The sequence below is a fragment of the Cenococcum geophilum genome (assembly GCF_001692895.1).
Source record: "Cenococcum geophilum 1.58 unplaced genomic scaffold K441scaffold_13, whole genome shotgun sequence".
In the NCBI taxonomy this organism is placed as follows: domain Eukaryota; kingdom Fungi; phylum Ascomycota; class Dothideomycetes; order Gloniales; family Gloniaceae; genus Cenococcum; species Cenococcum geophilum.
Window position 1 is genome coordinate 1032501 of NW_027137571.1, and position 12800 is coordinate 1045300.

At 44.4% G+C, this 12800-nt stretch overlaps 5 protein-coding genes across 5 annotated transcripts; 1 reads left to right on the forward strand and 4 right to left on the reverse strand.

The window, feature by feature from the left end:
• Nucleotides 1-4363: 4363 nt before the first annotated feature.
• K441DRAFT_657022 (SNF5-domain-containing protein) lies at nucleotides 4364-7839 on the reverse strand. The gene is made up of 3 exons (XM_067648110.1): nucleotides 7620-7839; nucleotides 5183-7445; nucleotides 4364-5066 (listed from the first exon to the last, which is right to left on the reverse strand). Exons 2-3 carry the CDS (start codon nucleotides 7355-7357, stop codon nucleotides 4746-4748), a joined length of 2496 nt encoding a protein of 831 aa, XP_067505903.1. The 5' UTR covers nucleotides 7358-7445; nucleotides 7620-7839; the 3' UTR covers nucleotides 4364-4745.
• Nucleotides 7455-8032, reverse strand: K441DRAFT_45883 (uncharacterized protein). The gene has a single exon (XM_067641757.1). It carries the CDS (start codon nucleotides 7970-7972, stop codon nucleotides 7553-7555), a length of 420 nt encoding a protein of 139 aa, XP_067505904.1. The 5' UTR covers nucleotides 7973-8032; the 3' UTR covers nucleotides 7455-7552.
• Nucleotides 8033-8716: 684 nt separating this feature from the next.
• Nucleotides 8717-9966, reverse strand: K441DRAFT_551990 (vacuolar protein sorting-associated protein-like protein 74; the record flags this gene model as incomplete). Its single annotated transcript, XM_067643126.1, has 4 exons — nucleotides 8717-8767; nucleotides 8838-9331; nucleotides 9403-9649; nucleotides 9700-9966. 4 exons carry the CDS (start codon nucleotides 9964-9966, stop codon nucleotides 8717-8719), a joined length of 1059 nt encoding a protein of 352 aa, XP_067505905.1.
• Nucleotides 9967-10426: 460 nt separating this feature from the next.
• K441DRAFT_657027 (acyl carrier protein) lies at nucleotides 10427-11151 on the reverse strand. Its single transcript, XM_067648111.1, has 6 exons — nucleotides 10904-11151; nucleotides 10825-10842; nucleotides 10689-10769; nucleotides 10588-10636; nucleotides 10499-10537; nucleotides 10427-10443 (listed from the first exon to the last, which is right to left on the reverse strand). Exons 1-6 carry the CDS (start codon nucleotides 11126-11128, stop codon nucleotides 10436-10438), a joined length of 420 nt encoding a protein of 139 aa, XP_067505906.1. The 5' UTR covers nucleotides 11129-11151; the 3' UTR covers nucleotides 10427-10435.
• A 346-nt stretch (nucleotides 11152-11497) lies between these two features.
• Nucleotides 11498-12274, forward strand: K441DRAFT_657028 (NADH-ubiquinone oxidoreductase 23 kDa subunit mitochondrial precursor). Its single transcript, XM_067648112.1, has 2 exons — nucleotides 11498-11806; nucleotides 11878-12274. Exons 1-2 carry the CDS (start codon nucleotides 11523-11525, stop codon nucleotides 12170-12172), a joined length of 579 nt encoding a protein of 192 aa, XP_067505907.1. The 5' UTR covers nucleotides 11498-11522; the 3' UTR covers nucleotides 12173-12274.
• Nucleotides 12275-12800: the final 526 nt, after the last annotated feature.

Here is a 12800-nt window from a genome sequence, read left to right on the forward strand (position 1 = left end):
TACCCTAAAAAAAGAAGTAAGGAATAACAAGAGATGGTTTATAAATAAGCATACTTTTAATCCGAGCCTCCCCTATAATAAGGGCCTTTAGGCTATAGTAAAATAGGTTAAAAAAAAAAGGTAGGGCGCCTAGTAAAAGACCTATACTTACTACCCCTATAAAGAGCAGAAGAATTATAGGCTATAAAAAACAATAATAAGAAGGTAAAGATCCTTATAGAAAGGTTCTTCCCTTAACTAGCTCTAGCAGACCTTAGTAATATTATAGACAAAACACTAGTAACTCGCCTATAGGTTAACAGCGACATAATAACAGAGGAAATGGCTAAAATTATTAGCCGCCTTTTAAATAATATAGTACTAGGACTAGATAGGATTCTAAATAAGGCCCTAAAAACCTATGGGCTACTTATAGCACCTTAGCTTATAGATATAGCTAGAGCATACTTTACTATAGGCTACTACCTATAACTTGGAAGATCTATAACAACAGTTATCCTATAAAAAGAAGGTAAAGTAGATTACTTAATCCCAGAAAGCTACCGCCCTATTGCCTTAGAAAATACCCTTAGCAAGATCTTAGAAAGGGTAATAGCGAAACGTATAGTAGATACGGCAGAGGAATACGCCCTACTACTACAAAGCTAAATAGGGGCAAGAAAGAACCGCTTAACACTATTAGCACTTACGCTACTCGCTACTACTATTAAATCTACATAGGCGATGCAAAAGGACTTTATAGTATTAATACTTAGCCTAGATATTAGTGGTACCTATAATAATATACCCCACAAGCGTCTTCTATATATCCTTAGGGTAAAGGGCTTTCTAGAATAGATTATATAATTTGTTTAAGGGTTTATAGGCCAGAAAGAAACATTACTAGTCTTTAGCGGATACTAGAGCCCCCTTATTACAGTTGTAATAGGAATACTATAAGAATTACCCCTCTCGCCTATACTCTTCCTTTTCTTTATAAGCAACTTACTTAACTCCTTTAAGAAAGGGGCGACTTAGGGGATAGGCTTTATTAATAATATAAACCTAATTATATACGGGCTAACAGCCATAGAGAATTGCAGAATACTAGAGAAAGCCTATAATACTTATATAGAATAGGCAAAACGTTATAGAGTCTAATTCTTACTAGAGAAATACCAGCTAATCTATTTTATAAGAAAACGTAACTAATTTACAGATCTCTAGCATATAATTTACATCTAAGGCTTTAGGGGTTAACCAGTTTAGGGCCTAAGGGTATTAGGAGTATAGGTAGATAATAAGCTCTAGTAGAGCATATATACGGCGTAAGCGGCCCATAAAGGCCAAGCATAGTTTGTCGCTTTATTTAGGATTATTAATTATATATAGGGTCCATACTTCTAGGGGTTACGCCTACTATATATAGTAGTCGTCTGGCCAACCATAACATATAAATCTAGTATTTAGGCCATTAGAGAAACTAAAAAGGGCCCCCCTAAATTACTCCTTAAACTACTTTAAAAGGTCTAAATAGCCTACCTTTAGAGTATTATAGGNGGGTATAAGNNAACGGCNATAGNACTNCTTAAGAAGGAATCTAATATTCCCCCCCTATAGTTATATATTAAAGCCGCTATAATATAAAGGATATAAAATAAATATAACTCTAATATTATAAAGTATATTAAGATACGCCTAAGTAAACTATAGAGGGATCTTAGGGTGCCCTATAGGAGAACAAACTAATAACCCTAAAGTAGGGAAGAGATATTAGAGAAATAGGTAAAGAAAGTAGAAGAAAAATAGTGCCGCTTTAGGGCCTAGGCCTATATAGAGAAGGAAGGGAGACGTATAAGAGGTTAGTAAAGATAATAGTAAGATAGAGAAAGGAGCTAAAGTAGAATATATAAGAACGCTAGGAAACTATCTACCGCAATATAATACTGGTTAGACTAACGCTAAAGAGGCGAATAGGAGTTAAAGGTATAGAGGCTAACTTAGGTAAGACGAACCTAAGCTATAGTATAGTTAACGCTATAAGGGGTAAATACCTAAGGGCTCTAAGAAGGCCTAATAAAGGCAGAAAATATAATAGCAATACTCTTAAGAACAGGAATAATAGGACTAAAAGATTAGCTTTACTAGGTGGGTGTCCTAGTAGGTAGCCTAAGATATAAATATAGCTGGCCAAGATAGACACTAAAACACGTAATACTANTATGCCNCNTACGCACTAANNNAGAANTAATACTCTTAGNAGCTAGCATANAGAACTATAANANACTNCTCTNNATATAAAAAGGCCTTAAGGCGGTTACCTAGTGGCTTATTAGTTAAAATATGCTAAATTAGTTCTAGGTTATAAGGGAAATGGTAATAAAAGGTAAGGGGGTAAGTAGTAGGTGCCCCCTAGTAACTCTATAGTAGTAGAGTAATAGTTTATAATACTAGCGCGTCTATAGGCTTATTACGGCAGCAGTGGTTCCTAAGGAGGTTAAACAGTAAGGTAGTAGAGCACTATAGGCGACTTATAGGCGCTAAGTAGGCGAGTCCCAAAAGGCGGGGAGATGAATTACGGGGTTTTCTCATTTTTCTTAAATAGAGTTTTCTCCCTATATGTAAATAAGGAGTAGTCCGCGTGGGCCCAATAGGGATCTAAATCGGACATTAAGCAATAAATTATTATTATTAATTATCTATCTAAAAATAAATTTTTTATATATAATATATATATATAGCTGCCTAGATGCTGCTTAATGCGTATGGTCTGTTTTAAATGCTGCGAAATGCTGCGAAAGGCTAAAAATGCTGGCAAAATGCTGCTAAATTTTTTCCTAACGTAGTAGTAAGTTTATTCTTAAGGTAGGACGCCTTAAATTAAATATAAAACCCTATACTAAATTATATAAGAAACTAAATAATTATATTAAATTATAAAACGTATATATTTAGCGTTAGAGACGGATTAAATATTATAGGATAATTGTATATTTACTCGCGTATACTTAGTATAAAAAGAAAGTTAATAACTAGACGGAGCCATATATTAGGAATAAGATAGTATAACTTTACTAAGTAATAAAATAATAGTTATTAGCTAATTATAATAATTAGACGCAGAGGATTTAATAAAGGGTATTAGAAATAATAAAGGTTATTAAATTAAAGATAGGAATGCTATACCTCTAATAAATAACTTAGAGATAGGAGATATCTTTAAAGACGAAGATAAAAAGGAGGGGGATAGTATTATAGACCTTATATTAGCAGTAGTATAACTACTAAAAAGAGATATAAATAGGTTAGTCAAGATAGTATAGAAGGTGCTAGAACTAATTAAGCTATAGGATAAGAGGTAGCCAAGTTACGTAGCTAGTTATATTATAAGTTTAGAATATAAAAATGTAGAAATATAGGAATATAAGACATACTAACGTACTAACGTACTTAGTATATTTCTTAGGCGCAGTATTATATATTTAAAGGACTATCCCTTAACCCGCCGGAATTCGTCCACTCGTTATCGATAAGGATCGGCCAATCAAATCAATGCATCCAAATCATCGTGATTAGAAATACGCTCCGAGCCAGTGGTGTCCAAAGAACCCCAGTAATCCTCAATGGATGATTCCTGTGTAAGGCCCATATAAATAAGCACACCAAAATACGCCCAGAGTTCTTCTTTGTATGTTGGCTTCCATGGACGGGCCCGTAGCTTTTCACCTACATCATTCAACGGGTGCAGCTCTGCGTACTTATTCGTCCACTCTACCAGCTTATCCATAATCTCACTAGTAAAGAATTGACTAAATATAGCGAACGGATCGTTTCGATCAAGCGTAGGAGGTAGATTTGGGGTGCCATGGTCGTTGAGATCGTTAATATGCAAAGGCTCGAAATCGGGCAGCTCCTATGGCTTGGGGGGTGGTTTTTTAGCAACCCGGTTTGGTAGAACTTTATATTAAGTCGGTTGAACAAGATCTATATCATTGGAAGTACGATTAGAAGGCATGGTTGATGGTAATTAATTGATCAAATCTATAGAGGTATACGCGTAGTTTTGATTCTGGTGTTCCGCACGGACCACCTGCTGAGTGGACGTCGGCGGGTTAAGGGATAGTCCCTACCTAAATAGTTCTCTTTTTTATAGTAAATCTTAGAATATAATTAGAGTTAATTTGTTGGGCAACCACTCCACTAGTTGTTATTACATTGTTGACTTCTTATTTACCTACACACCTAGCCCATTAATAAGTCTACCGTAGTACTTCCTACAAGGCTTCGTTACACTCCCTATATACATCCTCACTTCATAAAAAGGCTAAAATAAGAGCAAAGGAGCTAAAATTAAAGCCTTAAAAGGTATTAAATAGCACGTAGGGGCAAATATTTAATTTAATTAGTTGTAGATAGCTTCTAAAGTGGTGGTAACCGATTGGGTTAGAGAGCCGAGTTCTAGGCGTCCGAGTTTATAAATTTGGTATCGTAACTCTAAATAATGCTACTAAACGCTGGCAAGCAGCATATCCGCCATGAAGAATCCGTGAGATTAACGCCTTATATCCAATCAGCCTGAGGCTGATACCACTCCCAAATTTAACCAGCTTAAACGCCAGTTTATAGCCAAAGTACAACGCCTAGGGCAATGAGCATGCGGTAGTAATGTATACAGGCCCCCAAAAGATGACTCCAAAATAAACCTTCCTGATTTGAGCCCGTGACTAAGGAATGCCAGGAGCCCATTCTAATTAGTTCACCATGACCTACGATGCACTAGGTCTTCCTGTCCGTTTTTCCACCATAGCCTTATGCTGTCGATTCCGTAAATGGACTTCGAAATTCTCCACTGTTAACCCAGGGCCCGCGGTATAGAGCTTTCCTGGGCAGTCAATACACCGGATACGTGGTAGAAATTGAGTTTTGACGTTTGGAGGAAGTGGGGCTCCTGGCGGTAGATCGGCCTTGACGCTGTTTTGTGTTTCCCGGTCTACAGCGCTGTAACGCATAAGTGCTTCAAATTTGTCATTTGGATATTTTTCACGCAGTTCTTGAAGAGCCGAAGTTAACCAGGTTGGAGGAGGTGCCTATAGATGATGCGTTAGCATGACTGTTGTTTCACCGGCAGACAGGAGAAGTTTAAATTGAAAAAACCTAACAAATCTGTCACGGTGTTAATATCAGGAATTGAAATCATACTCACAGGCGTCGACCCGGCCGGCAGTGGATATGGTGCGTCTGCCCGACCATCAGGGTAGTAGTTCCATTGGTGGTTTCCATTGCCTGGCGTTTGGGTCGATTGCATGCGTGGCGATGCTTCAACATTGGTAGCTCCAGAAGTGGGAGTTGAGCGTTGCTGCATCGCTGGAGAGGGGGGAGGAGGCATCGAAGTTACCGTAGGTGTGCTATGTTGCGGGGTAGTGTTCTGTGATGCCATTAGGGGCGTTGATAGGTTTCTCTGCTGGTACTCGCCGCTTCGCCTGGCCTTCTGGCTCTGCCACCATTGCTGAAACTTCTTTGGAGAAATGCGGAGTTTCACAATGAGTGTCGGTTCAGCGACGCTTTCTTCTCTCGCCTCATAACCTCCGAATCGCCTAGCCGATGTCCTCGTCTCATGGTGATGGAGCGCAGATATTTCCGGGGTGGCCGACCTCCCGAGATTTGCCCTCATGGCGGCCTGGGCCGCAGTGGCAGCCCCTCGGATTCCTCTGGTCCGTGCGGTGCCGCCCATAATTTGTGACGGTGCAGGTGATTCAGGAGCAGAATCTTCGCTTTCAGATTCATCTGAATCATCGCCACCATCAGTTCGTCCTGCAGCCCGCCGGCCGCGGCCAGATGCAGTTCGAGAGATCTTGAAAACTCGACTGGTATCAATGGTTTCCGCGGCTCCAGGCAGGACAGACGAAACAACCAATGTCCGAACGGTGCGCTGGCGGTCCTTGAGATCTGGTAATGCAGGCCCTCCGCGGCGGTTCACTGATCGTTTCTGTCGTCGCTGCTCTCTCAAGATTGACAGCTCCGCTCGCTCTAATTCTGCTTCGCTCAACTCGTAAAGATACGGCGTGTAATCCTTTGCAGACTGCATAGGTCGGAAAACTGAAGGGAGTGGAGAGGGTAGGAAGCCCTCTCGCACATCTGCGTCCTCAATGGGACGCCCATCGAATGGGTGTCCCGTGATGTAGAGACTCTTCGTAAACATTTGGCTTTGCTCTCGGATAGAATGTGCTATTGCAGTTGTAAATTCCCCAGATAATGAAAGGTCTCGGGCCATTTGTCTTGCAAACTCCTCAGGGGAGTTTAAAGGGTTATTTATCTCCCATTCAAACTGATCCACAAGAGTGTGCTGGCCAATAGTAATATTAAGCTTAATAAGGATTCGCATCTCGTCATTTTTGTATGCAGAATAAGGGAGATGAGGGTCAAGCGGTTCTTCGTCGATGAACACGTGTGGGTAAAAATCTTGAATCTGTTCCTGTACTTCTCTGTTGATCTGCTGTGTCAAGAGACTCCTAGTCTCGAGCGGCAGTTTGAAATCTTCAACCAGGTTCTCAGCGAAAACTTCAACAGGAGTGACGCGGTCATGAAGATTCCACGTAAATGTGTCTCGCAGCTTGATTTTGTCGAATTCGATATCAAGTCGTACGGGGATGAGCTCTTCCAACTGATCTGCTTGTGTAGCCCCATCCTTCCTTGATACGTGCAGTGGTTTCGCTCTTCGGTTTCCGGGCCTCTTCCTCTGAGCTGGATACTCTAACCGTGAGGGTTTGGATTCTGTAAGGCCATTTCCATAGCCAGCATAGCCGTAGCCAAATAGAGATCCAGGATCGACTTGACGCTGCTGCCTCAGACTTGCATGATATTCGCTCTCTCGCAACTTTTCTGCAAAGAGAAGCCTTTTCCTTTCCTCCTGGTCATTCATAGCCACTGCATGAAGCATGTCCCGAGTGATATATTGGTTCAGAAGAAACTCCGGAATCCCTGGTTGATCCTGTTTTTGTGCACTGTTGAGGACAGGATGGGAAGGGATACGAGAACCAGAACGAGAGCGTTTTCGACTGGGAGAGGTACCATTCACAGTCTCTGTGGTTGTCGGTGAAGTTGTCTCCTGTCTTGGGGGGGATGCTTGGCCGGAATCCGCATCGAAAGTCACACCTGACGCAGCTACGACTGCTTTTGCCTTTTCCTTTCCCTCTCGTATTAAATCTTTCCCTTCAAGTATTGGCTCGGCGCCGTCTGTGCTCGTGATGGTATCCGGGTTTTGCACGGCGCCTTCTCCAATAGAACCGTTTTGTGTGGACGATGCGCCTTGCGCCTGCCGTAGGGATGCATCGTGCGCCTGGTCAGGTTGGGCGGAAGTGGTAGTGACGGGAGATGGCATGTCTAGTATTGTAGTACGGCGCTCTTGAGCACGTTACAGGCTCACCCTGAACGAAGGTCTCACGCAACAAGGCGGATACATGAATAATCTAGTGAGGTCAGTGTCAGGGTCGCAAAGCGATCGCGTCGCCATTGCGGCCGCAGCGACGACGACCATAACAGGGAGAGCGGAAAGCGACACAAGGGGGCTTCCATCTCAGCAGTCAATGGCCGCGAGAGATAGATCACGATAGTGTAGGGGTAGGAGAGCTGGATACACATACCGGCCGGTTGATGCAAATTGCGCGTCGACAATTCCAGGGCTGAGCTCTGTTTGGCTGAGGGAAGACTTGCCGATCACGGGGCAGTCGCGCGCAGGACTCGGGACTGCCTCCAAGGCGGAGATGGATTGCTTCCGGAATGATGGCTCCTCTCCTCCCCTGGATGTTCGGGGGCGCGGCGGAGGATAAGCTCGGAATGCCAATTCGTTGATGCGTGTTACGGTCGATACAGTTGATGGAAAAGGACGAGGCGCTGGATCCGCCGGCCTTTGCCGACTGACGTGGCGCCTAGAAGCCCGCCCGTGCCGGGAAGAGAAGCAACAATGAGAGGGGCGGCGTGCACCTGCAGTCGCCATGTAATGCTGAGCTTAATGTCAGGGACAGATTTAGCCTTCGCATTTGTTGAAGAAGTCAATCTACTCCAAAGTATAACAATGTTGTCACGTGATCGCCGATATGTTTCCTCACTGTATAGCTAGGCGTGGGCTGCTCAACTGTTGCCTAGCTTTCCTCCTTAATTAATATACCCTTAGGTATAGCTTCAAGCTGTTAAGAAGAGTTTGCGGACGAGTACAATAGAGTCTCAGGGAAACTCTTCCACACTTAGTAAAACGTGAACTCTACAGCTTTCTCTGCACATTCCATTCTAAACTTCTTTAAGAGCAAGGGTAAAATAACCTTTTGTGGGAACGACTTAACGGACCACGCCTTGAAGGGGAAGACACTGAAGCCATTGCCGCATTTTGTACTGGATCTCCAATCAACTTTGAACCAAAGGAAGAACCAGAATAACAGTAGTGCTAATACAGTGTCCGAATGGCCGCCAGACGCCATACAGAAACACAGCTCCCTAAGATGAATCGCTAGGAATGTGGAATGAGACTGTCAACGCTCCGGGCAGCTTTGTGTTCCCGGATGATGCACCACCAATGGGCCATCGCGCTGCCCCTTTCCCCACGACCTTCAAATCGCTCAAAAAAACCCCCTCATATAAAATGATCAGGCAATAATATCTACTACCGAAATCGCCAGGACCCAACAAAATCCTCTCTTATTCTGTTAGCCAGCTATATTAGTGACAGCTGTTTAGCAGAACTTGATCAGAGTAAAGAGTCAAGCCTTGTAAACACGCTCAAGCACGCAGCCACAACCTACGGCAATAGTTAGTTAGCACTGGGATCAAAATGTCTACATAAGACTAGAATATGTTTCCACACGTACCTCAAACTGCAGCTCCTTGTCTTTAGCGTTATTGATTTCGTCGTTGATCACCTGTCCTAAATTTGCGCCTACCCCACCCGAACCCCCAGCCCGTCTGGCGAAAGGCCATTGGGAATACTCTGCGAGTAGCTCATCTACTTGTGCAAAGGCTCGTTCTCGGGCTTCATGGCCAAGGGTTGATAGAGCGTTCTCAAGAACATTCGCGGCGTAGGCAGCACAGACCATGGCAATGGTCCGGAGGTGTCTAAATTCCATTTCCTCGGGTAGGAATTGGCTGGCTGGGAGTACAACTGTTCTGCTCGTGAGGACATTCCGCACCCTGCGTCTTATCTCGTCTTTAGCACCACCGTCAGCCACCGGGTGTGTTGCCATATCGAACAGGAGGAAGTTTTTCTTTTCGGTTCGCAGAATGCCCTTGTCTACAAGGCCTTTCGCCAGTCGTTCGCGGACTTGCTTTAGTTGATAGCCAATCTTCATGAGATTCCACGTCTCTCCTATGAGGACAAGAGGGTTAGCGGCCGCTTCATACTTTGTTTAAACGGACATAGTATGAAAGAGAACCCACCACTCATCAAGTCGATCCAGGAGTTCACACTCATCTTCTCGCTCGACTTCATCATCTTGAGCGCCTCATCCAGCAGAACCTCTCCCGTCAGAGTATCATCAATAACTTCAATGACTCGATCTGCTAGAGGAAATCGTCGCCGTGATGAATCCTTTTGCATGCTCACACGACCCCTAAACGCAAGTTCTATAACAATACAGCCTCGCAGTGCATACGATATATTGTCGTTCCAGAAAGATAGGTAGCCCTATGCACCAGACTGTCAGACCAATTCCTTAAAAGGCAGAATTTACCCACCTGCTTGTCTTTCAGGCCCATCAGGAGCACCTCCTCCATGAGTGTCAACTTTGGTTGTTTGTTCCTCTCTGCACTCTCGCTGATGTCTCGTGGATCAAAGGCGATTTTATGTCCATTTTCAGAACTTTCGTAAGACGTCTCTGGCGCTCGAGAATCGTCATTCCGCTTCGGCACTGGGGAGCTGACCCGACTGCCATCCTCGTTGTCCGCACTGCTTGCCGCTCCTCCTCCCCTTCGGCGGGTGAGACCTGACGTTGTAGATGCCATCTGCTGGCTAATAACGAGCGTTGGTCGAAGCTTTGAACGAGCGCAGGGATGGTAAGGCGCTCTTATGTTCGCATGCGTAACAGAAAAACGCCGGTGAATCGTTCAGAGTTTCGGCTGGATGGACAACAGTGTTATAGAGGTTCGTGATAAGGATAGAAAACGGTTCAGGGTAAATTATCTGGTTTTGGGATTGTTCTTTGGTGTCGTAAGTCAATCATGTAGGTTGCGGTTGAGGCACGCTCGCTTGGCGGCTCATGCTAATTTGGGAGAACGAGTTCAATGGAAGGATCACAAAGTTGTGGTGGAGAGGAAGTATTCATTCTTCTAGTCGATAGTACACGCTTGTAGACCCTACGGCCAGAGAATTACAAGCAGGAGAATATATATAACAAGGTTCAGAGCTTCATGCGCATCCGATAGAACTCATCTCCATGTCCTTTAACCACACAATAATCCGCCACTTCCCTTCTCAATGCGCTGAATGACAATCAGTCAACTGCTTTTTATAATATTTCCTCAAGCAATTACATACCATCAGGCTGACTCAAAATATATTCCACTGCCTTGTCAACTACAAATTCATTAGCATACGGAAAATTATACCCAAAATAATCGGCATACCACTATGAATCGCATCCGCCTCCTTGTCTGGAATTTCAATGCTGAACTCCTATTCAATCGTCAATTTCGCACCAAGCACCATTCTGATCAGCAGAACTAACCTCCTCAATCGCCATCACCACCTCCACAGTATCAAGGCTGTCTAGGCCAAGGTCGTTCGAAAAGTGGGACGTTGGGGAGAGCTAATATGAGTGAGATACAGCTTTATGTGACAGACATATTCCCAGGTAAATGTACCTTTGATGTATCGCTGACCTGCAATTGCTGTTATTAGCCATTGGGTCAGTCCGCTCGGAGGAATTCTAGCAGCGCATACCTTATCGAAGTTCTTCAGTAGATCCAATATCCTGCCCTGAACTTCATCCTTTGACATGCCGCCGTGTGCCGAATAGCATCGTACTGCCTGAAAGCATGCAACTGGGGTGACCTGCTTTGACTGAAACAAGGAGCTCCGCGCAACTGGTTTGGCAATTGGAGACTGCCACCGAGGAGCAGACCTTGCAGCTGTTCGGGCGGAGCGGAGGAGGGTGGTGCGAATCATGTTGAGGGATGCTGAGAGCGGGATTCGAGGTGATGAAGCTGGGCACTGAAGAGACGGTTTGGTTTGATGCTCGGAGCATTTCGTCAAGAAAGCTCGACGAATCTGCTACGGTCACGTGCTAAATCATCGTTATTGATGACTGCATCAGCAATAGAGATTTTATATGCATATTTTCTGCGCTAAAATATTTATCTAGTGCCTCGCCACTGTAATATTCAAACCTTTTTGAATATATCATTTCCAGAGTCGCGTGTTTTGCAATCCGGTGTTAGCCAGCGAATCACATCAATCCCAATTAAGGACTACCTCATCCGCGAACGACTTCCAATCCATAACTGCCCACCGCCGAAGCAATCGCCACAACCACAACTGCCACACTCTTCCAGCATATGCAATGGCTAGCGTAAAGTCATTGATGATGCTGGCTGGCAGTAGACCTGGCACAGCACTGCTAAGGGTCTCCCGAACCCCTTCGCCCGCGACGATCGTCTTCTTCTCAACAAGCATACCCCGAGCCGCCACACCAGCAGGACCTCCGCCACCAGGCTTCAGGCTATCAAGACCGAAACGGTGGGATGAGAGTAGTGAGAGCGCGCTGGATAAGGCGGGGAAATACTTCCTCCTAATGGAGATGATGAGAGGGATGTGGGTGTCTCTTGAGCAATTCTTTCGGCCACCGTAAGTAATGCGGCCATTGAGGCCCGCAGTCTTTGTAGTGTCTTTTTTGATAGATGCTGATTTGATGCTAGCTACACAATCTACTATCCTTTCGAAAAGGGTCCAATCTCCCCTCGTTTCCGTGGTGAACACGCGCTCCGAAGATACCCAACCGGCGAAGAACGTTGCATCGCCTGCAAGCTTTGCGAAGCTATTTGCCCAGCTCAAGCCATCACAATCGAGGCTGAAGAGCGTGAGGATGGCAGCAGGAGGACAACAAGATATGACATTGACATGACGAAGTGCATCTACTGTGGTCTTTGCCAGGAAAGTTGCCCTGTGGACGCGATTGTCGAAGGTATGACTGATGCTTCTATTGCTCTCTAGAACTTCACTAATTTAACAAGGACCAAATGCGGAGTATGCCACTGAGACGAGAGAGGAGTTGCTGTATAATAAGGAGAAATTATTGATGAACGGAGACAAGTGGGAGCCGGAAATTGCGGCAGCCGCTCGAGCCGATGCACCGTATCGGTAACAGGTGATCTAAGGTGCCATGGACTTGTATATAGTAAGAAAACTGCACACATTAGCAAATTGGAATTTTAGCTTTCGACAACTTCCTCCACTGACGAGTGGCTTCGAGCTGAAAGTGACCAGGTATTAAAATTACAACAAATTCTGACTGAAAGGACGGCATACATTTGCAAGACTTCAACATAGTTTTTCCTCCACCATACCTTATTGCGTTTCATGAACTTAATGTGCCACTTAGAAATCACCACAGAACGATACCTAAACCCAGGCCTCCAACCGCTGGTTCTAAAAAAAACCTGAGATATTGCCCATGAGAATCCCGATGGTGGAAATCTTACGCATACATGGTTGGCGAACGGCTTCTTGTAGATGTGAAGGTCCTAAATGTAAACTTTAATTTGAGCTTTGAAATGTGGATGTACAGGTGAACATATAAGAACATAACATTTCAGAGTCGCCCAAAGGTGATGACCGATGA